At 42.6% G+C, this 27,669-nt stretch overlaps 2 protein-coding genes across 5 annotated transcripts in view; one reads left to right on the forward strand and one right to left on the reverse strand.

The window, feature by feature from the left end:
* Window positions 1-3,110: 3,110 nt before the first annotated feature.
* SIX4 (SIX homeobox 4) lies at window positions 3,111-15,463 on the reverse strand. 4 transcript variants are annotated; one of them, XR_011432158.1, is made up of 5 exons: window positions 15,353-15,462; window positions 14,303-15,144; window positions 12,068-12,231; window positions 10,849-11,537; window positions 3,111-7,442 (listed from the first exon to the last, which is right to left on the reverse strand). XR_011432158.1 is itself a non-coding variant. In XM_005605217.4 (4 exons), the coding sequence occupies exons 1-4, from the start codon at window positions 15,353-15,355 to the stop codon at window positions 6,646-6,648; spliced, it is 2,331 nt and encodes a 776-aa protein (XP_005605274.3). In that variant the 5' UTR covers window positions 15,356-15,463; the 3' UTR covers window positions 3,111-6,645. The 4 variants fall into 4 exon arrangements, 2 of the variants coding, with proteins under 2 accessions (XP_005605274.3, XP_001497969.3); XR_011432157.1 differs by lacking the exon at window positions 15,353-15,462 and having other exon boundaries at window positions 14,303-15,277; XM_005605217.4 differs by lacking the exon at window positions 12,068-12,231 and having other exon boundaries at window positions 15,353-15,463.
* Window positions 15,464-22,255: 6,792 nt separating this feature from the next.
* MNAT1 (MNAT1 component of CDK activating kinase) overlaps window positions 22,256-27,669 on the forward strand; it is a 211,786-nt gene continuing 206,372 nt past the window's right edge. Inside the window, exon 1 of the mRNA XM_001497949.7 lies at window positions 22,256-22,675. Within this exon, the coding sequence (XP_001497999.1) occupies window positions 22,587-22,675 (89 nt within the window). The 5' untranslated portion in view covers window positions 22,256-22,586. The remainder of the gene's footprint in view (window positions 22,676-27,669) is intronic.

Raw genomic sequence — 27,669 nt, forward strand, 5'->3', positions numbered from 1 at the left:
AGCAAAGTATCGAGAGAGAGAATATTTTTAGAAAGTGTATCTATACCTAAGTATAAATAGCTTTTCTGTACATCACCACTATTTTGAAACATTGATCTAAAAAGGCTTAGTGAGTACATTTTTGCTAATGCTCCACTTGTCTGTCAAACTTTGGCCAACTTCTATTATATGGAACCCAGACTCTATTTGGAGGCAAGTGGAAAAAACCTTGGAGCAGTAAGGAAATTAATTACCATAAAGACCACCCACTAATGCTAGAAGATTTAAAAAACCACTCAGACCCTACCCCAAAATGTTATGATTTATTTTTGTGCTCTAAATAGCGATAATACGTTAACCAGTTTAGCAGTAAAGTTCCTAATTTGTAGCAAGTGAAATGTTTTAAAGGGATAGATGACTGTTAGAGTCACTATTCATTCAACAAATAATTTTTTTAAAGATTGGCACCTGAGCTAACAACTGTTGCCAATCTTTTTTTTTTTCCCTGCTTTTTCTCCCCGAATCCCCCCAGTACATAGCTGTATATTTTAGTTGTGGGTCCTTCTAGTTGTGGCATGTGGATGCCGCCCCAGCATGGCCTGATGAGTGGTGCCATGTCCACGCCCAGGATCCAAACTGGTGAAACCCTGGGCCACTGCAGCGGAGTGCACGAACTTAACCACTTGGCCACGGGGCTGGCCCCTGAACAAATAATTATGAAGTGCCTACTATGCTCTACCATACTAACTGCCAGAGAGACAAATTTGAAAGTATTAGAGAGGCAGATGTATAAGAGGTGATGTGGTAAGAGCTACACTAAAGGAAGGCATAAACCCCTGTCTAATCACAGAATGGGCCATGCACGATTCTGCTTATGAGGGTGAGAGAGCGCTTCCTGGAGCGTGTGACATCTAATGAGTCATGGAGACTGGGTAGGTAAGAAAGAACCTGGTCCCTTTGGGGAACTGTTCCATGTGGCTAGAGATGTGACTATACAGAGAGGTAGGGGCTGGGTCTTGGGGGCTTTGTATGTTAAGGAGTTACAATGGTATTTCATGGGCAATGGAGAGCCATTGAAGGGTTTAAAACTGGAAAGCAAGGCCGGGATAAGTCTTGGATTCTGAAAGTTCCATCTGAATATAGTTGTAACGTAGCCTGGAACAAGGAGCAGACACTGCGATAGCAGGTAGGAGGCAGTTGCAACAAATCAGTCGAGAAATAAGTGCCTCAACTACAGCAGTGACCCTAGAGATGGAGGGGAATGACCTGATTCAAGGGACAGGAAAAACACAGACATGGATAGACATAGTGAGCTGGTAGAGGAGGTGGGAGGAAAGGCAGAGAAGACTCCACAGGGAATCCCAGATTTTTTATTTAGCAATGGGTGAATGGATGCTACTGAAATGAGGAACATGGAGCGGGGAGCAGGCTTGGGGTGAAGATAATAGTTTAAATTTTCATGTACAGAGTCATAGGTGACTGGGACATTCTGAGAATATCCATTAGGGAACTGGATCTACCAGCCTGGAGTTGACAGCACAGGTTCAGGTCAGGACAGACACAGCAGGAAGTTGGCAGCTCTGGCTAACAGCAGGAGGCATAGCAGACAGAAGGCTTGCAGAGCACAGAATTCTGGAGACATTTGGGGACAAACTGCCGTGCATGCTTCAACAGCTCCTGAGGTATTTCCTGCCCAACAGCTTAGGACAACATGACGTAGTTTCCTAATTCCTGCCCTCACTCTTGCCTTCTACAACACCATTCTCCAAAGAATAGGCACAGTGAGATTTCAAACTGTAAATCATGTTACATCCTTCTTTACTTCTCAGATTCAAATCCAAACTCTTTGGCAGATCCCAGCAAAGCTCTACCTGTGCTCTGGTCCCTGCCTCTCTCTCTGACAGGATCTCCTATTGCACGACCTTTGGAATTAACCCTGTGATCCAGCCACTCCACTCTGCCCTCGGGAACCTGCTGTTGCCTCCGTCTGGAATGCCCTTTTCTACGTCTCCCTGGCTGGCTCCCTTTCATCATTCAAGCCGCTCTGCTGAATGTTACTTCTTCAGAGACCTTTCTTGACCAGTCTAACGTATGTCCCCCTCTACCATTCCCCCTTCTCAATCCCACTACCCTGTTATTTACTTTATAGCACTGACCATTATCTGAACCTATCTTGCTTATCTACTGTTTTGGAAATGGTGATATGCAAAGGTAAATTTCCACAATTACTTTTTAAGGGAAACTGGAAAAGTGGGATGGAATCATATAGCTGAAGGTCTTGAATTCTCACTGAAGGGTTTTATTTAATTTTCTAGTTTCCAATGAGCCACAAAAATGCTTGAAGGTCAGTGACCGTGTCAAATGTTTAAACGTTTGGTTAAATGTTATAAAATGTAATCACTCCACAATACTCTGACCCTAAACTCACTTACTGAGACGCTGTTCACTTTTACTGGCTTAACTACACAGAAAATTGCTAAATAAATGAACTGAATGACAAGAATGTAAAGTCTAGATGTAATAGCTGAAATTAATTTGATGGCTTTAACTTGTTTTGTGATAGAATTGTACAATTGGGTCCAAATCTACTTTGTTATCTAATCTCTTCATCTCAGTGGTGGAGGCGCGGAAAAACAGATGTCATATAATTTTAAAGTTAGGACCAAACTGTCCCAAGGCTGAGGCTTCTACACTCAGCAATGCAGCTCTGTCCCTAAGTCAAACCACCGGTGGACCCAACTGTGGTTTAATGAGACTTTGGCTAATGGGAGTGCTTCAAAGATGGGTTATACTGAGCTTTCTTCATAAGGTTGGGAATGGAAAGGTCTTTGGATCTTTCACTTTAATTCCATTAAACCTTATAGAGTACTAGATTCAGATTTTGGAACACCTACATGAATAAGACACATTTCTTTCCGATAAGGAGGATGAAATCTAATCATTTAGCTCTGAGTATGCAGTATAGTTAATTGTATAATTTTGTACAAAAACCAACAGAACTTATTTTTCCAAAATGACTCCTATTGTCTTTATATTTGCCAGCCTACGAAATGTTTGTGTGTGGCTTTTTGTTTTTCTTTTTCCTTACTTTTCTCTGCTTTTCCAGGGATAAACGATTTTGTTATACAAGATATGTATAAATATAAAGTTTATTTAGCATAGTGTTTAGAAAAATAAGTTCACATCATTTCAGAAAACAAATAAAACACTTAATTGTCCAGGCATAAACCCCTATTACAGTACAACATACATACTTGAGATCTCTTTGGTTGGGTAATTCAGCACAGAAATGTTCTGGGACATGCTCCATGTGCCATCACCTAACAGTGCAGTAAAGACTCTGTTATCCCACCTCATGATATACATTCTGTATATTTCCTCTTTGTGTAAGGCACAGTAAAACCATATTGAGTATATAACTGGTCTAAACATACAGTACATGCAACAAAAGAATAAAAATTTTTTGAGAACCCTGAAAGCCAAAAGAGTTACGTGCTATACAATTTTGATTAATAAATGTATGGTGGTAATATTAAATTAACATGAAATGTATCAATTAGATACAAAGTAACTGTTAGACTCTATCATCTAAGTTCCAGGAAGACTTTGAAACATCTTTTGTAAAACCTAATTCTTTCCCCCTCTGTTTTCCTGAATTATTTATTTTTATGAGATGATCTGTCAAACATTGTAAAGAATGAAGAACTAATGCACACTTCTCTAACATGTAGCAGGGCAGGCTGCACACATGCCCAGTAATCCAACTTTTAACATGCAAGATGCAAGGGCATATACAAGGAGATTTAAGGTCAGTGTGCAATTTAACTACGGGTTTTTATCTATGGCTATAACATCTACCTGCCTTTCATAACACAGGAAAGGCACTGAAATGTGTACAAGTCAGTCTTTTCATTACTATAAATATACATGAGCTATAAAGCAGTACAACACAGGTGCTCTTGCTTGATTGAGGAACAAATGCACCTTCTCTTTAAACAATAGACTGTCCTTTACTAGATGTAACTAAGAGCTAAATGCCAGATTCTGGCTGATAGAGTGCATAGATAGGCTCACACCAAAAATCCCACAGCCAGCAGCAGAGGTTGGGGTTTGAAGGGAGAGTTATTTAACCCTATTCTGATTCCTCTTTGGGGATCATTAGAGGATCATTTGCAGCATCTTCAAGCATTGGTTTATGTAAGAGAAATTCTGCCACACGAACTCCAAGAGTTCTGAGTCCGGCCCTTGCTACTGCAAAAAAAATTTGCAATTCTGTGCAAGGAGATCACGGGGTTTATCTTATTTCATTCACATATATATGGGCTACATACCATCTGGCCCTCATTTTACTGAAGGAATAGAAAAGAACAATAAGTTCTTTATAATGTGCATTGATTGTTACCTGGTATATTGTGTAGCTACCTGGAGTAACTGTAGGGGTATAGCTACATCATGTTGGGACTATGACTGGGTTTCCTAGGTAAGTCTTAAGTTTTGTGCTATCTTTTCTTTTTCTTAAGGGAGAAAAGAGGAAGAACTGTGAATAAAAGAGAGGCTTATCATATTTTTGGAAGACATATAAAACTTTTCTAGTTATATATATAACATACATAACTTTTTAAACCTTCCCATCTCACTTACTGGATGAGTATTTTTAAATAACTAACAAACTCTTGATATTTGTAGCAATCAAGTGGAAAACATCATTTTCACGTGAACTACACTATAGAACCATGTGATTAATCTCAGTCACATGATCAGTACAAACCCAAAGAAAAAACAAGCTGTCCAAGCAGTGGTGGAGCAGAAGAGAGCTCTAAAATGCCTGCCTTGGTTAAAAACGAAACAAAAAACATGTAGTTGCAGCAGTTTAGGAACATTCACTAATTCCACGGAAAATGGGATCTAAGTTCTTTGCCAAAACGATGGGAGAGGAATTCTTCACAGGGTTCTTTATCTATGCCTGCAAGTTCCATTTGTAATAACAATAAAAGTTAAATCCTCTATGGCCCTTAGTCAACATGCTTGGTGATGGGCATGCAGAGATCTTGGTGGACCCTTTGTTCTGATCACAAAGAAAGCAAGATGTGGTAACATCTTTATGTTCAACAACTTCAAGTCCTCTCTGAAGAGATCATTCTCTCACTTTGCAGAGACCAGAGACTTTACTCACTACATTAATGTATTTGCATTATTACATCTTGTGTTCAGAGTCCCGATAGAAAATATAACCACAGCTCACAACATTATCAAACAAGCCTCTTACAGAAACCCAAAGATTTACTTTTAAAGAACATGATAATATAGTGCAAACAGTCATATGTCATAATGTATCAAAATATTTAGAACTAAGATTAAAAAGGACAGAATTTTGCTCAACAGAATTTACATACACTTTGTTTACTTTAAAATGGTTGTTTTCATAGCCTACAGAATTGATGGTAGTCTGTAATTATTGTTATTTTCATTGTAAGGAAAAGCATCAACAACAATTAGTTGTTCATCCATTTGCATCATAAACATTATACATAATAATAGAAGTAAAACTTAAGTTCTTTGGATTTAAAGCAATTCTGTGGTGAAATTAACCCTGTTAGATAGTAGAAAAGAGCCATCAGTGCTTCTGTTGACACTTCTGTACCTTAGTAAGAATAATAAAAAGGCCACAAGGTAAAAAGGCACATAGAATTCTATAGAAACCATATTTAAATGAATCAGAGAGTTGCTAAATAAAGAGCAAGGAGGTGAAAAAAAGTACCAAAATTCCAATATTGGGAGTTAGATTTCCTGTTTCAGTGTTATTAATATTGACCTTAATAATTCCTGATAAAAATCATTACTTTTAAAATCCTACAAAAAGTAAAACTTTGTTGGAAATAACTATGTTCACTTCCTGTTCAAACAATAAAAATAAATTAAACAGTAAGAAGACATTTTTCTTTTCAGTTCATAGTGTCTGAAGTATAAGAGAAACATATACATCATAAATAAAATTCACTGTAATTACTCAAATCCTTGGTTGTGGAACTAATATATTTACACTCATACTGAAGTTTATTTCAGAGTTTTTAGTGGAGTTGCAAACTTTCTCAGCCACACTGAATTATAAGCAATCACATTTGGAAATGTGTAGACAAACTAAGACTTTCACAAAAATGTTGAAAAACAAATGCATATATTCAAAAAAATATACCCTTAGAATAGTGTGGAGTACCGTTTATGCTTCTTAATCTTATCAATGCCCATGGAGTAAAAGTAAACAAAAAAAATTGTATTGTTTCTAATGCTCTGTAGCAATTTTTAATTTTCTATGTTAGGTGTATACATTTTTAACTGAAAAAACTATCAAGTTCCATTTGACCTTAGAATCATAGTAAGTCAACCAAATGATACACTTTGACTTGACATACTTCATCTTGTTCTTTTGTCTCCATCTATTTAAAAGAGAACATACATGAACCAAAAGGCTGCAGTAATGCAGTTCTCCTCCTGTATATTTAACTGCGATCTTCGGGCAGATCAATCCAAAGTCTCTTGATGCATTTACTTGCAAAACTAGTGTTTCCCTTTCAATGGGCAAACGCTTTATGTCCTCAGGGCTTCATGAAAAGATTTGCCCCTTGATACCAGAAAAACAAAAACAAGAAGAAAAATGAGAAATAAAGTTTATAAGTCTTGCATATCTTCATCCAACTGGACAGTTTGGAGCTTGGCAAGCTCTTTTTTGTCTGTTTCCAGGTCTTCACAGACAGTCTCGACCATGCCCTCTAGGACATACTTGGATTTGGAGTCCAGCATCAGTAAGTTACTTGCTGCTTTGCTCTCAGAATTTGTTAAGAAATTCTCTTTTATGTTAGCTACTGACTGCAGAACCAAACGATGTTCTCTGACAAAATCCTGGTGTACTGCTGGGGAGGGGTGACCCACCTGGTCTTCAGCCGTAGGAACGATTTCTCCAAGGGCAGCCTGGGTCATGGGGACTGACAACAGATCTTGACCAGTAATAAGGGAACAGTTCTGAAGAGTTGTATAGTTGGTGCTGCTGACAGACGTCACAGTAGGTTTGCTAGCCACAGGGGCAGACATTGGCTGGCTATCAGCAATGTCAGTGTTCAGCTCGGCAGGATTTAGGAGGGCAGGGGGAGTCAGGGAAAAATTTTGAGCTGGGGATACATTAACTAACGAGGAGGCCAGTGGATGGAGGCTACTCCCGGAGATATTTTCCGAAGACAGGTTTTCATTTACTTGTGCATTCTGATTGACGGGCATCAACTGAGAAAATACCAGGCTCCTCTCCAAGCCCTCTTGTTTAACAGACCCTACAGTTTGGCCTGAATTAGGAACAGTGTATACCACTGCACTGGGAGCAAGAGAGCTCAAGAAAACCTTTCCTTGCTGGACTGTGCTGGACTCACTTGTAAATGTGCTCCCATCTGAAGTGCTTGAATTTACTGAAATATTACCTAAAAAAAAATAAAGTACAGATTATCATTGATAGAATTGATGAGGAAAGAAAAAAGTTACTATTTTGCACACATGATTTTTCTCAGGTTCAGCAGAATCTTCACCTTGAGCACTTACAATACAGATTCCCAGGCTCCACTCCTGAGAATCTGACTCAGTGAGTCCTAGAACAGGCGTATTTTTAACTCCTCGAGTAATTCTGATGATCAAGTGGGAGTTAAAACTACTGATTTAGAAACCAAGCGTGAAAAAAAAAACCCTTTTCCAAGTTCTAATTTCAGTCCAGTTTCTAGTTCATTATTACTCACTTGATAACTCTCAATCAGTTGATAGTTACTGCTAGCTCTGCCAGTTAGAACTAGAATACACATATGCAAATAAAATGCCTTTGTTCAGGACAAGCTCAGTAAGCGACATAAAATATAAATGGAAATGGAGAAAATACCACATAAAATGAGTTGCCCTGGGGCTTAAAGTTAACCATGTAAACATGTACAGACAAGTTGTAAACTTTTACCAAACTAACCATAAAGTAATGTCAAGTCAACAAAACATTCAATACATTTTTTTTCTTTTGTTGCGCCAGTTCTGAATTTTCAGTGTTGTAATGATAGGAAGAATTAATAACAATGAATTGTGCTTTTTAAAATACAGATTAACATAAAGAACCAGAGCTAATGCGTCTCTAAAAGGTTTGTATCTTTTGAGGCTCTCATTATAATGGTCTGTAGAGACCAGAAGTAGAAAAAGAAACATAAGTAGAAAGCTGAGATGTTCCAATCAGGTAACTCAGACAATGTAGATAAATTGGACACCCCCGGTTCCTCCCCACCCCCCAGCATTCCCAATATCAGATAAAACTCTTCTTTTGGAGTCTTTACATAGGCACAGTGAAATGATGGCAATTATCTTGCCATTGAAGGAAAGGTGGACACGGGGGAGTTTTGTGACAGAATAACTCAGACAGACTGTTCACCCTGATCTTGAATTAGTTGTCCAGTAAACTCTTTATTATTTTGAGAAAACAGCCCAAGGTTAAAGGTAATTCACCTAAAACATTTCCATTCTTGAATTATTAGAATAAATGTGATTATATTACCACTTGTATCGATAAATGTCACTGTGCTGTTTATGTCTTCCAAACATTTTTAAGCACCGTAAATGCAAAGGAATGTCTTTAAAGGAAAATGCTATATTTGATCTTTAAAAAAATTTAACCACTAGAAAGCACTCATCATGGAACTATTGGTGTTAAGAAAAACACTTCTATGTATGTTTGGGCCCTTCGCTAACATAAATGTTTGTTCCAGGCCAAACACATGAAAAAGGCTTTTATTTGAAAACGTTTGCCTTCAACTTTAAAGGTATGCTTTAAAATTCCTGCTGGCTGCTAAAGTGTAGCAAAAAATATCTAAAATAGATGTTTGTTTTGTTGTGTGTATGTTTGTGAAATTGTTTGCCAGTGTATATTCGAACAAAATGATTAGCTATTTTTTGATAGAGTCATAAACAACATAATAGATGTGACATTTTCCCCAAGTGCTATTGAACATAAAATATTTCTGAATTTGTAGAAATTATATATAGTCATAATAATTATATATAGTCAGTCACAATTTCAAAACCAACTGGAAAATAGTACAGGTGCAAAGTATAACTTTATAATGATGGTAAGAAAAATCCCTTATTTTCTCAGGTTGTAAAGTAAGTAAAAGATGTAGATATTCTGCTTTTCCATGTAAATTCCAACTATAGAAAGATATTCTACGTTGTCTAGACATTTTTAAGAAAGGCTGAATCCCCAAATGCTTTACTGAGAGCTGCAACATACAATTACCATAAAGGAACGTTGCTTCCTGGACCCATCTGGTTAAACTTATGCCTTCAACTCACCCAGACAGTCTAAGGATTGACAGCTGTGTCATTTGATCTTAGCTATTTTAACAAAAATGCTATTCTTATTCATATTAAATGTCCCCTTTTAAAAATTAGCTATTACAAAAAAGAACTCTAGGGGAAAAAAATTAACTATTAGTTTGTCATAATTTTCTACGGTAGCACTTTTCTAGGTTACATGTGAGAAAAGTATTTCTGCTTTTCTCCTCCCCCAAAGTTTATACCACGGTTTTTGCTCACATTTGTTGTCTTTAAAATGTTACCTTCTGTTTAGAAATTTCCCAAAGAGAGAAAAGGGGATAGATCCACACTAAATTATTATAAAACTAAGTACTCTGGCTTTCCTTGTGGTTTTCATATTTTTGCCCTATGTCGGATAGTGACTTAGCTTAATCTTTTCCATAATCTGAATCAATGAAGAAATAAACGCTGCAGGACTATTTGTCCTGCAATGGTTTTACTACCACTTTACCTAAAAAGAAACAAATGTACAGAACGAAACTTACTCCACAATTTTTCCCTTAATGCCTCAAACAGGCTGAAGCTGACCATAGCTGCAGACCCAAAAGAGTTGTGCATATATTGATATTTTTTTCTTTTGATAAAAACCATTGTACAGGAAGCTGATCTTTAAGGCAAACAATTAGTTACTTTGTTTTGGTAAAAATCTAGACTTAGATTTGCTTACAGGAAGGCAAACATGGATTAACATCTCCCACTTCTGAATTCGAAGGCCTATGCGACCTCCACTGCCATTCTAACCATTCCTGCTTCTATATAGAGAAAACGACACAGAGCCATCCAGACTGGCTTCAAGTCAGTGAAGAACTGGCACGTCAGCCGCAGCTTTCCTGAATTTCAGACTGCTTTCTTTGGTAGATCACCTTTAGTAAAGCCACGAACATATAAAATAAGGCTTACAGTTGCCTTTACAAATAAACCCACACATTTAGGGGACCAGTATACATGCAGAGCAATAGACACCCAATCATATATTCCTGATTTTCCTTTAGGTCTGTTAGTCTTAATTATAGGAGGAACACAAATCAAACACAATTGATCCAGTCGTTTTAGCTTGCTCTTCTAAAACTTTTTGGTCAAATAAATAATGCTTTGGTAAAGTGTACACATTCTTACCAATTGTTCGACTAATTTTGTGTTCTTAGCAATACTATTAATTTTTAATTTTAAAATGTCAAGCAATGGGTTATTTTGTAAGCACCAATTGACTTATCATATTTCTATAATTGTAGAACTGGCAAGACTTGTATTTTTCCATACAGTTGTTAGGAAAATAAAAGCCCATTCCTATGATGCCAGGGAACCAAGCAAGGTGGATATTACATGGGTGTTGTGAAGAAGGAGAAACAAATCACGGCTATTCTGCAGCTGTGGCAGCCAATACGTTCCCTGAACAGTAACATCAATCTACAGCTCTCACCAAATGCGTCATTTACAGCAGCTGGCTAAAACATTCACTGGTGCATTATGGTACTAAATGACTTTTACCTTGTGAAGCTGCCACTGAAACAGGAGGCAGGTGCAGTGGAGAGAATCCAATGCTCCCATTAAGGAACTGGCTGTTTGCTCCGGAATTGGGGATCTGGACAATGCCATACTGGTTAATCTGCACGGGTGTAGTAAAAGTCACTACAGAGCCTCCGTCCTGGGAAGCCACTGTTTGAATGCCTTCTCTTTTTACCTCAGTGCTGGGTATCAGCCCTGGGAAGGACACAGGGGCACTGGGGCTGTAGGAGGTGGTGGCTGCTGAGTTAGCTGAAGAACTCTGGAGGACTTTGAACTCCTTCACATCCTGGGAGGTAGACCCCAGTATGTCAGTCATGGATATACCATTGCTCACAATGTTGGATGCCATTTTTGGTGGGTTCAATGACACTGTCTGTGTATTTCCCACATTCAATCCATTAAGGATAACTCCATTAGGTCCCTGAATGAAAGAATTACCATTAAGGAAGACAGGTGAAGTACTTGCAGGTACCAAGCTTCCATTCAACAAAACTCCAGAAGAGCTTAATGATATCTTAGCATTTCCAATTTGTTGCATATAAACTGGCTCCATGTGACTGGAAAGGCTGAGGTTGGTGACACCATCGGAAGAACCGGAGAGTGGATGAGGAGACAAATCCTCATGGCCCTTGCTGGATTCATCTTCAGTGCTGGGATTGCCATCTGACTCACTGTATAAAGAGGGAAATCAACAGTCAGGTCAGGGGGATGACATTCTACACAGTGCCATTTGTTTGGAAAACCAGCCTCTAACCCCACTAAGGGCAGTATTTAAGGAAAGCACAGCAGGAAGTCTTCTAGTCCTATTTAAGCTATGAGGCCCTTCAGCAGATTCTGACGGGAGAGAGAATCTGGGAAGAGGAACTCTCGTATCCCAATCATTTTTACTACTAACAAATTCAGGGCAAGTCCAGAGATCTGAGAGACGTAAACTCAGCTAATAGGACTTACAGGAGAACTGTATATATGTTTTTATAACTTTGAAGTTATTTCCTTACTGTTAAATATGCTGCTGCCTGTAGCATAGACAAAAACTCATTAAATGAGGTGGTCAGTCTTTCATGTTTAGGAACGCCTCTCCTCCCCTCTAACCAATTCAGATTAGTGTGATTTTGGAGGTAAATGAAACTGCCAAAGGAGCAGGAGGCGGGAGGTCTTCAGTTTTCTTTGCCAGTTAGTTAACAAGAGATCATTTTCTCACCTGCTCCCAAACTTCTACTTCACCAGCCTGACAACTCTCTCATTCAACAAAGTGGCTGTCCTTGATGTAGGAAAGGCACTTTCAACCCAAGAACTGTTATGTGCAGTCGCCTTTGAATCCAAAGGAAGCCATAGGGGCCTATTTAACACACTCCATCCAGTGCCCTGGGGAGGTGGGAGGGAAAGGGTGGGGGTCACTCAGCGGCCTTGTAACTGTCGGGCTCCTTCCCCAGCACCCTCGGTCCTTCCGCTGGCCTGCGTTCCTCAGCTCGCGGACTCAGGGGGAAACACCAAATCCGGGGAGGAGCAGTGGTGGGGGTTTCCCATTTGGTCTGGGGCCGGGCAGGGAGAAAGGGGAGTAGGACAGAGGCAGTTTGGAAGCGCGGCGGGACTCGGCCCAGAAGAGGATCCGACATCCCCGCAGTGCCCGGCGGTCGGATTGCTTTCATGCCGAGGGGAGGGGATTACCCGGGCTTTGGGCTGCAGGGCCAGGAGCGCAGAAAGCACTTTGATTTACGAGCTGAGGCTGAACCGCCGTCGCCGTCTGCGAGGGTGACTCACCGGGGGTGCGGGTGGGAGGTAGATCCGGAGAGGGGCCTAGACCAGGCAACTGGGCTGGGGGCGGGGGGTGTGGAGTCGAGGGGGGAGAAGCAGGCAGAGTGTGGCGAGGGAGCCCCGGGGGACGCGCCTGGCTGGGGAGCGGAGGCTGCAGGGCAGCTGGCCTGCGCGCCGCGCCCACTCACCACTCTGCCCTCTGCCCCCTGCCCCGCGGATTCCGTCCGGGCTCCGAGCGACGGGATCGGAGGCCACAAGCGGGCGCGGGGGCAGGTGGCCTGGCGTTACCAATGCGCCCCCTCTGGGTGTCCCCGCAAGTCAGCGGGAAGGTGCAGGCAGGTCGCAGGGCGCGTCTGTTTTGGTTACCGCGGGGCCCGGCTCTGGCACAGCTCTTCCCTCGCTGTTCTGGGCGAGGCACGCCGGAGCCGTCGGGCCCCAGCAGGAGCGCAGGGGCAGGAGCGGCAGGGGCGGGCCACAGCCGGCTCTGGAATGCGCCCAGCGATCACCTTCACTGGCCCGGGCGGGCTCCCCGGCTCCTAGATTCCTTCCCTGAGCAGAACCTTCGAGCTGCTTTCGGATTCTTTCTCTCCTATCCCCGCGGGGCAGGAGACACCATCTCTTTAGGCGACCTTCTCCTTACTTTACTTTGCCCAACAATACACACAGACACACACACAGCCCAGGTGTCTGACGCGGGAGGACGCACAAAAGAGGTGGAAAAAACCCGATATTTTCGACCAGTTGGGGAAATAAACCTGCCAGTCAAAAAGTTCAGACCCGCCAGGGTGGGCGCTCCAGGAGATGCGGAGTTGATAGCGCCATCACTCCTTTCCTGCTGTCCGCCTTCTGCCAGCCTGTGTCCCTCCCCCTCGCCTCCCCCCGGTACCCGCAGGGAGCCACGCCGTGTTCGGGGGCCGAGGAAGCAGCCCTCCAGCCCCGCTACCCCAGCCGCGCTGAAATCCGACCCGAAGGAGTTCAGAATCAGGTTTCAAAACACGGCAGAGCCGAGCCGCACCAACACCCCACGTTGCCGCGGCCGCGCAGGGACGCACAGCGGGCACGGTGAATGATTAACTCTGTCATATAAAACCTCGACGTCCCCGGACCCCCTTCTGCGCCGCCCGCCCCCACCAACACTCTCCTCCCTCCAGAGCGGCCAGGGCGACCTCCTGCGCGGGCCCCGGGGCAGCCGAACCCGGCGGGTCGGGCAGCGCGTGCGCGCCCGGGCCGGTGGGACCCCGCGGCGCTGCAGCCCCCGGCCGGCGCTGGCAACCTCCGCCGGCCTCGGGCGGCAGCGAGAGCGGCCTTCCCGGCGCCTCTGCACGCTCCTTCAACCCGCCAGAACCCGGGAGAGAGTGGCAGCTTCAAAGCCAGCGGGATGGGGGTGGGAAACCGGGCAGCAGTGACCAGCCGAGGTGGGGGCGGGGACTGAGACCAGGGCGGGCGACGAGAAACTTCTGGGGGGAGGAGGGGGAGGGTAAGGAGGCAGGCTCCCCCGCCCCTCACCACTGCTGCCCCCCCCACCCCGACCGGGGAGAGAGGTGGGGGGCGGGGAGAGGTGGGCAGCCGGACCAGGCTGGTGGGGAAGGTAAGCGCCATGTTTGCGAGCACTTGGAGGAAAAGAAAGCTGGGAAGGGGGTGGGGGAGAGGAAGGGGGAGGAGGAGGAAAGTTGGCGCTCACCTTTTGGACTGGGTCTCCGAGGGGTTCCGATCGCGCTGCCGGCGGTTCTTGAACCAGTTGCTGACCTGGGTGAGGGAGAGGCCGGTGATCTTGGCCAGGTGCCGCTTCTCGGCGGGCGAAGGGTAGCGATTCTGCTTGTAGAGCTCCTTGAGCGCGTTGCGCGACTTCTCCTTGAAACAATACACCGTCTCCTCGCCGTCCCAGATGGTGCGGGGCAGGGGGAATTTCCTGCGCAGCCTGTACTTGTCCACGGCGCCCAGCGGCCGGCCGCGGGCGCGCTCGGCCTCGGTGTAGCGCGCCTTGTACCAGAGCTGCTGCAGCAGAGGGTGGTTGGCCGACTCGAAGCTGTGGCTCTCGAGGATGCTGTAGAGCTCGGGGTAGATGCCCTGGTGGAAGGCCACCAGCGCCCGCGCCTTCAGCAGGCTCTCGTTGCCACGTAGCAGGTCGCTCTGGGGCAGGGACCACAGGAACCTGGCCAGGCGGTCCAGGTTACCCCCCTGCTGCAGCGCCTCGCAGACGCAGGCGACATGGTCGGGCGAGAAGGCCAGTGGGGTCTGCGCGGCGGCGGCGGCGGCGGCCGCGGCATGGTGGTGCCTGCCCAGAAGTTCCGAGTGGAGTTGTACCTGATCCGCCGTCGCTCCGGCCGCCGCCGCCACCACCCCTTCCTCTCGACTCACCCTGGCGGCGGCGGCCGCGGCGTCCCCCGGCTCCAGGGGGAAAGGGGCTGGAGCCGGGGGGCTCAGCCCCGCCGCCGCGCCCCCCGCCACTTCTCGGGGCGCCTCCTGCCCTTCCGAGGCGCTTTCCATCCCATTCTCCTGCTTGATGTCCGCCGCACTTGCAATCTGCCCGGTGGGGGAGGAAGAGGACATTTTTTGTTGTTTATTTTCCTCCCTCCCTCACTCCCTCGCACTCTTTTCCTCTTTCTTTCCCCCTCTGTTACTCCTCCTTCTTCGTCTCCCTCCCCCCTCCCCCCCTCCGGAAAGCCCACTCCCTCCCTCCTGGTTTCGGCTGGATCTGGCCGATCAGGTTTCCCCCCGGCCACGCAGTCACCATTAAGATAGCTGCTAGAGCAAAGTAGTGTAAAAGGATAGCTGCTTTCTGCCGTTCCCCCAACGTGACTCCTCGGGTTGCTGCATACTATATGGCACTGGCGGCCCGGCCGGCCCGGCCGCGCCACCTCATTGGCTATTTCGCGTTCAGAGGGAGGAGGAGACACCGTTTCTATCCCTGTCGATCACCCGCCTCCCACTCCACCCCTTGCCGTTCCCTCTCCCCCTGACCCCCAGGCACCTATACCTGAAGGAAAACACCGACATTCTTTTCAGGCCGTGCTCCTAGGCGGGAAATTACCCAGGGTGGCCTGAAAACTGGACAACAGACTCTTTCAAAGAGAGTCCGTGCATTCCAGAGGGAATATTAATTGTGTGGCCTTAAGGTCTGGATGCTAAACTCTTAACAAAGAATCCACCCTCAGCATCCAGATGACGAAATTTCAAAGACAATTCAGAAGGTTCCTGATATCTCCCCCTTTGCCCCCCTTTCCAATGTCTTTATCAAGGATTTTGTATTGAAAAGAGTCAAGAACGGAATGGCACTAGGGAATGTTCTAAGGGGGAAGCATTTACAGTAAATTAAAATTCCAAAGGGAGAAAAATGCTTGAAAACCTTAAAATGAGCAGCATAAACAGCTCACTGAGAAGACAGACACAAGAAGCCTTCAAAACGCCTGTTTAACCTGAAGTCACCAGGAGGGCTGGCAGCCTGCGTTGAAAATGATGCCACTAAGCATATGGAATATATAACCATAGGTTTACCCTGGGTGAGTAGGGTAGAAGAGATCTAAGCTTTAGATTACAAGAACAGTATGGAAATGTAAGTCTTCTATATGGTCATTTTTTATGTAAGTGTATGAATAGTTCTTTGGAGATGATATTCTTTGTCGAAACACCATCTCCATGTACAAGTGTCTTGGAAGAGTTCACTGCAGGATGGACAGCCCTTCCCACAGCATAGACAAGAGAGAAGACTGCCCTTTGGTTTGAGGTGAAGTGCCTGGGGGTGGAGTCTGCTGCTGTTGGCAGTTTTCTCTTTTTCCTTGTGGTTTGCATGAGGTCTTAACTCAAAAGAGGATGAACCCGTCTTGTCTCCTCCGCCTGCTGCTGCTCTTTCTTAAAATCCAGCATTTGAATGACATCATCCTGACCTTTACTTCTGGTGGCCTTGTATTGTTTCTGCTTCCCAATTACCCACAACTGCCTACTTCAGCATATTATAAAGCAGCTGTTTAGGTCACCTGCCCTCACGATCAGCTTAGTGAGGTTTTCTTTTTCGTGGACAGGCTGCGTTTTATTGCTGGTCAACCAAGATGTCATTTGATTTGGGACTTAACTTGCTTTTGTACTACCCTATTGAAACCAGCACTGACGACTCTTTTTTTTTTTACAATTAATAATCTTTGAAAAGACCTTGTGTTTTCCACCTTATTGGAAATGCCTAGTTAGGTATTGAGCTTTAGGACAATATTTGAGAGTCATAACTTCCTTGAATTTTTAAAAATATGCTTTTAATTTTAGAATAATTTTGACTTACAAATAAGTCACAGAAAGAGTACAGAGAGTTCCCAACTGCTCTTTACCTAGTTTTACCTAATGTTAACATCTGACATTATAAAGATACATTTGTGCAAACAAGTTAGCATTGGTGCAGTATTATTAGCTAAACTCTATAGACTTTATTTGGACTCACCAGTTTTTCCACTAATGTGTGTCCTTTCTTCCGTGATCCAATCCAGGATATCACATTGCATTTAGTTCCTTGAATTTTTAAGCTTTTTATCAGAGCAAAGTGGACAGGAAGTAGCGGGGTTTAGTAGAAAGGATGTGGATTTGGGGATCAGCTAGCTAGACATAGGTTTAATCCTAGCTCTGCTGTTTATTAGCCAGTTGACTATAAAAAGTGGACAGGATTGTTGTGAGGATTGAATGAGATAAGATGTGCCAAAAAGCACCTGACGCATAATTAATCTTTGTTAAATGTTTATCATCTTCCTCCTGATAGTGCAAAGTGGGAAACTTTTCAGTTGTATATATCTAATGAAAATTCATTTGGCATATTATAGGGCTATCCAAGCTCAGGTCATAGGAGTCTTCTTCAGGCTTATTATCAGTCAAATTTAGTGCATTGACTTGGAAAACCATGTATTGGATTTCAGCATGTCTTCTGTATATTTCCCTTCAGAGCACCAAGTTCAACAGATTATATGGAAGCAGCAGTGGCTTTTTATGATATCTCTAGCCTGTAGCTACACTGGTGTTCTATAGCTCCAGGATGAGATTCCTGTAGGACCAGAAATGAAATCTAACACCAGACTCCGGATTCCTTTAGCAGGCTGTACCTCGCTCATTCTGGCAGCAGTTCAAAGAGGACTAGAAGTCCTCAGTTCAAACATGGTCAGCTACATTGGAATGGAACACCAGACTTGAGGGTGTGTGGAATTAATCTCAGACCACTAGTTTTGCCAAATGATTTGTAAAATTGGTGAATACCTGCTTCTTCTTCCTATGTGTGCCATGCTGTGAACACTGAGTCAGCTGTGCTGATATGCAGTTTAAGGTTGTGTTGTGATTTGAGAAAACAGAGTTGATGCTGGATTTGTGTGAGAGTGAAAACTGAGCTGCTTGTTTCTGTATCTTTTCCTTCCTGCCTGAAGATAGTGATGGGAGTCTATGGAACTCTTTTGCCATTTTACTGTATTGAAGAAAATCTGCTTCAGCACAAAATGTTATACTTTGCTTGAATATATTTAATGGTGTTGCTACCGAGAATGGAGATTTCCTTTTTGAAGGCTGACTAGCTGTCTAAAACACAGAGGGAAGGCCATGTAATTGTATCTTGGTGGGTTCTATTTCAGAAAGCTTATATACTGGTACTATTAAGGAAGTTGAGTTCTAAAGTAATCTCCCAGGTCGAGGAGGTGTTCCCTTGTTATTTACTGACCAATGGTTGATGATAGGTAGTCAACATTTCTGAAGGATCATTCATTTCCAAACATTTATTGAGTCCTGATTAAGTACAGAGTATTCCATTAGGTACTGAAGGATAGAAAGATGAATATATTGGGGTCTCTGACCCTGAGGAGCTTAAAATGTGGTGGGGGAGATAAGACATATTCACAAGTAAATACAACATGGAGTATGAGAATAGTGAGGATAAAGAGACTAATTTTGAGATGAGGAGAACAATGGGGGGTGGATTTTTAGCTGGGCCTTTAAGGACAAGAATTTTAAGAGGACAAGGATAGAGTTTATTAGAGGCAGAGGGAACAAAATGAGTAAAGCATGGAGCCATGAAGGTGTGTGGTATATTTCTGAATATATCGAGTAATTCAGTGTGTCTGGAGTGTGGGTGTTACGTAGGTATGTCGTGGGAGATTAACTTAAAAGGCATGTTGGGGACAAATTATGAAGGACTTTGAATGAAATGCTCTGTTTGCTGTGGTGTGGTAGACACAGTGGTCCCTGTACTGTGGCTTTATCTGTGTGTAATAATCATGGCCGCAGTCAGTTGGTCCAGGGATGGGCACTTACCACAAAGCAAAACAATCAGAATTCTTTTCTGGGGTTTTTCTTTGTTTTTTTTTTTTTTTTTTTGAGGAAGATTAGCTCTGAGCTAACATCTGCTGCCAATCCTCCTCTTTTTGCTGAGGAAGATTGCTCTGAGCTAACATCCATGCCCAACTTCCTCTATTTTATATGTGGGACGCCGGCCACAGCATGGCTTGATGAGTGGTGTATAGGTCTGCACTCGGTATCTGGGCCAGCGCACCCCTGACCACCGAAGCTGAATGTGTGAACTTGACCTCTGCACCACCGGACCGGCTTTTCTGGGGTTTTTCAAACTTGCAGAAAGAGGTAAGAGTGGTAGAAGAAGCCTTAGATGTAATGCTTGGGAGTTCTCAGTGATGAGGCTATCTGTTCGGGGAGGACGCTGATGAGCAGCAGGTGTGAGGGAAGGCGACCCAATGAGTGAGTCTCATGGGTGACAGTGGAGGGAAAAGATCCTAGCAGAGACTGAGCGAACCAGAACCATCAGGTTCTGGTCGTCTCCAAGGTGTAGCAGCATTCTTGCTTTTTTGTAGTGATATGAATTTCCCCAGGAGACAGAAACCGCACTTGAACTGGCCTAGATGTAAAGATGAATTTATTGGATCATGATAGCAAACAATGTGAAGAACAGGAATGCAGCTGGTTGGACTTGAAGACCTCTTGTCCCATTTCACTCCCCTCTGCCTCTCATCGAGTTGGTTTTAGTCTTTAAAAGGGGGCTTTCCCCAGAACCTTGACACATGGCTCCCAGTAGTTCCCAGCTTACATTTTCTAGCTTCATTAAAGAGGCTCTGCTGCTTTTCCCTTACTGCCAATTTGAAAAATTCTAGAGAAGATCTCTGATTGGTTCAGTAAGGGTTGGACGTCAACCCCTAGGCGAGAGGGCCAGCATTGTGATTGGCAGGCCCATTAGAACCGTAGGCCTGTGGGGCAGGAGCTGTTTTCCATAAGAAGGGGGAGGGACGCTCTCCTTCCTCAAGGGACAAAACAGTAAATCTTCCCTGCGGATGAGGAAAGCCCAGCCTGGGTCCATAGCCTTGGGGCTGGAAAGGAGGGTCTGCATTTGAGAAACATTGCCCCAGGGAAGTAGAATCTGCTGTTAACTCAGATGGGAAGGAGCAGATTTGGGAAGAGAAATAATGGGCTCAATTGGTCCACTGTTGGGATGCAGCTGTCTTCAGAAATGTAGGAAATTTGATAGTTAGGTGGTTTTTACAAAGGCTAAGGTTCCATTTGAATTAGAAGTCTGGTGCTGTCAGTGCTTTCCTCCTCAAAGCTTTCTGACCGTGGTATGTTAGTGAACCCCACCAATAATAATGGTGTACATGTCAGAGTTTCTATTATGGATGAAGCATTGTAGTGGGGCCTCTATATATGCCCATGTTATGTAATTTAATCTTTACAACAACCCTGTGAAGTGTATTATCCGGAGGAAGGAAGCTGAGGTAAGGGAGGCTAAGACATTTGGCTCAAAAACAGGTCTGTCTGATTTAAAAGGCCAGGTTCTTCCTATTACATTACACTGCCTCTGAGAGGCTACTACTGCTAATAATACTCATACTACTGTTAATAATGGCTGACAGTTATTGAGCTCATACTCTGTGCTAGGTACTGTGTTAAGCACTTTAAATGAAATATCTCATTTAATCTTTACCAATATTATCCTTAATGTATAGTTGGGAAAACTGAGGCTGGAGGTCATGTAGCTAGCAAATGATGAAGCCAGCACTTGAATCCAGCTCTCTTGGTGCCAGCGGCCAAATCTATAAGTGATATTTTCTACCGCCTCTAGCTCTATCAGGGCTTATCGGATAGAGTTCCAAATCAGCTGTTGTTACTATGCATCTCTGATAGTAGTTTCCAACCTGAGAAAAGGATAAAGCTGGTAGCAGTGTTTCCTTTCACAACCTTCAGTGCTTTCTTTGCCTTGATCTCAAGGTTTGGAAGAAAGGCAAAGCAATTCACTTCTCAAAGTGGTTGGAGTCTCCTTTTCAAAGACATGATTAAAAGTGTCCTGCTGGTAATAATAATGCCAAGTTAATGGGTGACTTCTCAATGTAGTATTGGCTAAAAATTTTATTTTCTCACTGACCACATTCATTCTTTCATCAAAATTTCTTGTTCTGTTAAAATATAAAGATCCTAAAAGTTGCCTTTATTGTTAGAGAGCTTCTCTGTGAGTCATGGGACTGGTTTGGAAGGGTCGCTTTCAGTAAGTCTCCAGGTCATCACAGCATTTGGTGTTGCCTGTTTTAGTAAATTTACATTTGGTTAGCTCCTGTAATGAACAATATTATGATCAAGAAGATGACATTAATTATTTATTAGGTGACTCCCTGATGTCTATATACTAATATAAGGTCCTGCACTGTTGTAGTCTGCTTTGGTCTGCTGGTTCCCAGATGTGGTATCCAGCTATTTGTCAGGTTCCCTCTGTGTAACCCATGGAAATCCCAACTGTATTTCCACACTGTGGGTTGCCCAGTGTTCACTGTTTAAAAAAGCGGGGAGCTGGAATGTTCTTTTTTTATGTTTTTATCGAAAAGAACAAAAGTGCTATAAAAACTTAAAATTACTAAGAGTGTATACAGCTGGTATCCATTGGATGGCTTAATTAGAAGAACTTTGCATGCCCACTTCTGATGGAGTTTGGGTCAGATTACAAGATAATGCTTGGCATAAAAAATTTTCACATTACACCACTTTGATGGTCATCCATTCATTCTTTATTTACTTATTCAATAAGTATCAACAAATCCTGGCTATGGAGATGAATAAGATGTATCCCTTACAGTGGGAGTTTGTCTAATAGAGCTGGTTACAGACTTCACTTTGCAGCCTTGATAAATGTAGTGAATGTGGCTTACAATTTCCAAAGAGATTCAGGCTCTCAGATCTTAGAATTGCTGAAACAAAGTGTATATTCTTGTGTGATACTCCAATATTTGGGGAAATAAATATTGTCTTTAATGGGGAGTAGTAAGAGGTATTAGGGCCAGGTGACACTATTGAGCACACTTGACAGTTTTGAAGAAAGCGAGCAGATGCCAGATATTATTTATAAAAGTATTCTGACATTCAGTGAGAATTTGTAATATTTAGGGTTGTTTGTAGACTCTCATTCTAGATAACTTTTCCAAACTTTATATCTGCGAATGCATAGTGTTTTCTGTGCTTGCATGACTGCACAATTATAAAGGAGAAGTATAAAGCACAGGCTATCAAATTGTTCAAAAGAAAATACTAGTCTGAATTATCGAATATGTACAAAGGCCGTAAATGTTTGAAACCATGGGAATGTTTCCAGACAGAACAAGATGGAATCTATGTTCCTAATTGTGACACAGTTACTTGAAAAGTACAGCTAGGAGCCTAGAGTTGAGGCTTTGTGTACAGCTTCCCTTTGTAAAAGCCCTCCCCCGAAATCCAACGTATAGCGCCCGCCTACAGAAGCTAAAACTGAGTCCCAGCGGCGAGACCGGAAAACTCGCTGCCGGAACGTTTGTGCTGCAGCGCCTCGTCCCCCGGCCGGTGCTCATTCGCAAAGGGACCGGCCCAGCCAAGTGCCTGTTGGTAGGAACTTGCTTGGCGTCGGTTCTGAGAGGGCTTGGAGTGGCTGCGGTTGCTGCTGCGGCTGCAGCGAGCCTCAGAGAGAGTCCCTAGGACAGAGAGAAGGCGCCATGGACGATCAGGGCTGCCCCCGGTGTAAGACCACCAAATACCGGAACCCCTCCTTGAAGCTGATGGTGAATGTGTGCGGACACACTCTGTGAGTCGGGAGGCTGGGTTCATGGGGGTGAGACGCGCAGGGTGGAGGAGAGGGCCGGGACATACTTGGCCTCGGCCCGGGGCAGAAAAGCGCGTTGTTGGTTTCGACACTGGGGAGGAAAATGGGACAGGGTAAGGTTGTTTCTGTAAACGGACTGTGGCCGCTCTGGCCTGCTTCGGACTCCTGGTTCCCAGATGTGGTACCCAGCAGTTTGTCAGGTTTCCTCCTCCATAGCTGATGAAAATCTGGGCTGTCTTTCCAGGCTGTCTTGTCAGCTGGGGTCCAGACGTGTCGCTGGTTAAAAGCGTGGGGGATCGGAGTGTTTAATTTCACGCGAAATATTTTTATTAAAAAGAACGAGAAGTGCTATGAAAACAAATTACTCGAGTATATACTGCTGCTGTTTATTGTATGAATTAATTTGAAAACGCCATCTATATGCCCACTTGTTCTGATTGAGTTTGGTTAGATTCTCATCACTAAAAGGGAGAAATCCAGACTCTAGGCAGTTAATTTTGGAGATATAATAATGGCTGGCATTTATCGAGAGAACATTATGTGCCAGGCACTGTTCTAAGGGACTTACCATGAATTCTCTCTCTTCATTCTCACAACGGTCCCAGGAAGTAGGACCTAGTATCATTCCCATTTCACAGGGAAGGAAACCGAGACTGCGTAGTCGCTTATTAAGTGGGCCCTGCTAGAATTGGAACACAGGATGTCTGAGTCGAGAACGTCCATTTGGGGTGGGGGGGGAGGGGAAAGAGGGCAGTTGAGTTTGTGTATTTTGAAGAATAAGTGCAGAAATTGGTCCTAGTTTTTCTTGCCACATTTTTATGGTCAGATGTGGTTCACTGAGGGTGGTTCTATACAGCACTTTGGATGTAAGGTGCTATATTGTGGTGAGCATGTATTATATTCCTGTAGTTTCTCTGGGGTTTCTTAGACAGACAAAATGATGGATGATCTACAGTATGGTAGAAAAGGTCTTTGGAAAAGCGTAAATTTTATGATTAGTTGTAGTTATAATGATTATAATGGGATTTATTTAACTTACTTTATTTTTCCTTGCTTTATCCAGCAAAGGAAATACAGTAGAGCTGTGATTGAATGGTTTAAGATTAGGAATAAGGTAAAAGTAATCAAGTAGAATACATGGAAAAGGGAAGTGAGTCGAACATTGTATATAGACTCTTAGGTTTTTAGAGAGATTTTGTTCACTTTCTCTTCATTTTCCTGTATCAGGTTTGTTACAGTTGGTGCTCAAGGAAAGGAAATTTGCTTTTTTGGAAGGATATTAGATGTAATTTACTGGAAGAGATTACTAGAAATTTCTGCCTAGTAGAAATTAGCCAGTCAGGGAAGATTATATGATTTCAGTAGAATAAATGGTATTTTTATTAGACAATTATAAAATACTTATTTTTAAATAGAAATTGCTTTTGTTGTATCTTCAGTCCTTTTTGTTTTCTCATAAGAGTTAAGAATTGTTTAAATCATTCTGGTATTGCATTTATTTTGGTTTATTTGCTAATCTGTTAGATATAGACAGCATTTTATAGTCCTTTTTTGACTTGAAATATGAAGAAAACGGGTAATAAACTATAGGGTATTGGCTAAGAGAACACATTTCTGGTTTTGAATTCTTTACACTTTTAGGCTCTGTAGCTTTGGGCAAATAACTAACTGCTTGTGCCGCGTCTTTCTTATCTGTGCAGTAGAGGTAGCAGTGCTCTGTGTTACAGTGTTTGAGGAGTAAATGCAGTCTGTAAAATATTTGGAGTTGTTTAGTAGAGTTTTTGTCACAGTATTTGCTCAGTATATATTAGCTATCATATTATCATTATTTGTGGATGGTATGGGTGCTAAGCAAAAATGAGATTAAGACAGGATTTATTTGGCTAGCTATAAAAGACTTGCACAATAATGATTATCTTTAAGTGACTTCAAGAGACCATAAGATGTGAAAATAGAGCTTTAATTATGGTGACTCTATTGTAATTTTCTTAATATGAACTCGTTATCCTGTTCTCTCATGGAAATCGGATTATAAATGCATCCTCTTTTCATTGTGTGTATCTTGGGTATCTTTTCTGAATCAGTATGTATACGTCTTCCTCTTTATTTTTAACAGTTGGAGGGTAGTCCACTCTTCGGTTATAATTGATGTAACCAAAATTTTTTGATGAATATTTAGATTTCCAGATTTTCAATATAGTAACCATCCATCCATCTATCTACCTGTGTATCTGTCTGTCTGTCTCTTTGAGCACTTATGCAGGTATATCATAAGATGTAACAGGCAAACCATAGGGTAAATGCCTAGGAGAGGCCTTATAAGTGACTTTGAAATTTTGATAAATATTGCCCAATTTGTCTCAAAAAAGATTGTATTGATTATGCTCCCAACAACTATGTATGGGAATTCTTATTGCCACACATCTTTGCTGATATTGGGCATTATTACTTTTTAAATCTTGCTATCTGATAGGTAATAAATACTATGGATTTTTGTATGAAATGCTTCTGATTTGATAGTATGTTGAGTTTGTACAGCATGAATTTCATGGGATTGAACTTGGGCATTTTTATAATACACCTGTTAGTCCAAGAGGAAGAGATATTATTATTTAGCATTACTATTTGTACTCGTTATCTATTACTGTGTATCCCAGACTTAGTGGCTTAAAACAGGAAACATCTTACATAGCTTCTGAGGGTCAGGAATCTGAGAGTGGCTTAGCTGAGTGATTCTAGCTCGTGGTCTCTCGTGAGGTTCCCTGAAGCCATTGTCTGGGACTGGAGTATCTATTTCCAAGGTCATTCATGTGGCTCTTGGTAGGATGCTTCAGTTCCTCCTGGTAGACCCTCCATAGGGCTACTGACGACGTGACTTTTCCCGGAGTTAGTGATGAGAGGGAGAACCAGAAGCTGAAGGACCTCTTATAATCTAACTATGAAAGTGACATTACTGTCACTTCTATATTTTATTTGTTAACTCTGAAACAACCCTGTTTCAGCCTGGGAGGGTATTTACACTCAAGAGTGTGAATACCATGAGGCAGGGGTCACAGGGCCGTCTTGATGCTGGCTGCTCACGATTTTACTCACTTGATTTTTTGTTCATATTTTCAAGTAGCAAAGGCATTTCAGGAGGCCAGAAATCCCTTTCTTGGGCTGGCCTGGTGGTGCAGCAGTTAAGTTGGCATGCTCCGCTTCATTGGCCTGGGGTTCTCAGGTTCGGATCCCAGGTGTGGAACTACGCACCGCTTATCAAGCCATCCTGTGGCAGGCATTCCACATATAAAATAGAGGAAGATGGGTGCAGATGTTAGCTCAGGGCCAGTCTTCCTCAGCAAAAAAAGAAAAAAGCCTTTCTTGCCTAGAGTAAGTAGGAGTAGTGCTTCGCAAAAGATAGGAAGTATAGATTATAGAAAAGGAATGATTGGAGTACTATTTATGGGAGAAAATACAGGAGCAGAAAGGAGAAAAGAGGGGAAACATTATGAAAATACTTTTTTTCCTTGACTGCTAGCAGCTGAGGAAGCATATTCCCTTATCTGTCACTTCAGTCCAGCAAACACTTAAATGAATTGATTGCATGCACTTCAAAGAAGATTGGATTCCATGTTTTGTTTTTAAATAATTCAAGAATGAACTTTGTCTTAATTACAAAAAAAGTAATTTTTTCTTTGTTTATCAAGCCTGTATATTTTAAGAAATGTGCCTTTCATAGAATTCTTTCATAGAATACTGAAGGAATATTGAATTAGATGGAGTCAGTTATATCTAATTCTCATTTAAGTACAGTCTTTAATAATTTAATTTCTGCCTCAACCATTCTTGACAAAACTTGTCTCTGGAAACTTTACATGTATTTGATTTTACTAAATCTACTTTTTTCATTTTAAAGACACGTAAGACACAAAGTAGTAGAATAAACAAAAATATGTCCTGATATATAAAAGTCAATATTTTGCCAGGTTTACTTAAGATCTTTCTCTTTCAGTCTCTTTCTTCCTTTTTTCTCTGTCCCTCTTTGTCTCTCTTTTTTTTTGAGGAAGATGAGCCCTGAGCTAACATCTGCTGCCAATCCTCCTCTTTTTGCTGAGGAAGGCTGGCCCTGAGCTAACATCCGTGCCCATCTTCCTCTACTTTATGTGTGGGACGCCTACCACAGCATGGCTTGCCAAGCAGTGCCATGTCCACCCCCGGGATCCAAACTTGCCAACCCCGGGCACCGAAGCAGAATGTGTGCACTTAACCTCTGCGCCACCAGGCCAGCCCTCTCTGTCTCTTGTTTACTGGTACTACTGGGTAGTTTGTCCTGCAGAAGTACCAATCTGAATTTTGCTGATTGCATCTTTCTGGTATTATTTAATATGTTCCTCTGTATTTTCTCTAAATCATTTGTTATATTTAGAAGCTTTATCAGATTAAGTTTCAGTGTACTGTTGGAAAGAATAATTCATAAGTGGTATTAATTAATTTGTTTTAACTAATATGCTGGGCTCATAGAGTACTTTTGTGCAAATTAGGAAACAATACCTCCTCTGGGCAGAAAAATTAGGAAAAGACACTCATTCTGGGTAGAAGTAGAAAAAAGGAACTTTCTAGATATATTGTTAATTTCTAATTTTATTCTGAGTGGTAAGAGAACATACTCTATTAAATTTCAATCTTTTGAAGTTTTCTGAAAACTTATTTATGGTCCAGCATATGGTCTATCTTGGTGAGCAGTCAATGTACATTTGAAAAGAAGGCGTAATCTGTGGCTGTTGGGTGTAGTGTATTATAAATGTCAATCAGGTCAACTTCGTTGATAGTGTTACTCAGATCTTCTGTATCCTTACTAATTTATTTTATCAATTGCTCCAACTAGATTGTGGATTTGTGAGTTTCTCCTTTTAGTTATGTCGTGCTTCATGTATTTTGAAGCTCTCTTGTTAGTTACATAGATACTTAGAATTGCTATGCTTTAGTGATGAATTTCT

Source organism: Equus caballus, chromosome 24, assembly GCF_041296265.1.
Source record: "Equus caballus isolate H_3958 breed thoroughbred chromosome 24, TB-T2T, whole genome shotgun sequence".
NCBI classification, from domain to species: Eukaryota; Metazoa; Chordata; class Mammalia; order Perissodactyla; family Equidae; genus Equus; species Equus caballus.

Excerpts from the sequence above, each read along its gene's own strand:
- SIX4 (XM_001497919.5), bottom strand. The coding sequence starts at position 15,171 with ATGTCCTCTTCCTCCCCCACCGGGCAGATTGCAAGTGCGGCGGACATC. Across the intron at positions 11,538-14,302 it reads TCGGAGACCCAGTCCAAAAG|TGAGTCAGATGGCAATCCCA; the intron begins GTGAGCGCCAAC and ends CTCTTTATACAG. Across the intron at positions 7,443-10,848 it reads TTCAGTGGCAGCTTCACAAG|GTAATATTTCAGTAAATTCA; the intron begins GTAAAAGTCATT and ends ATTTTTTTTTAG.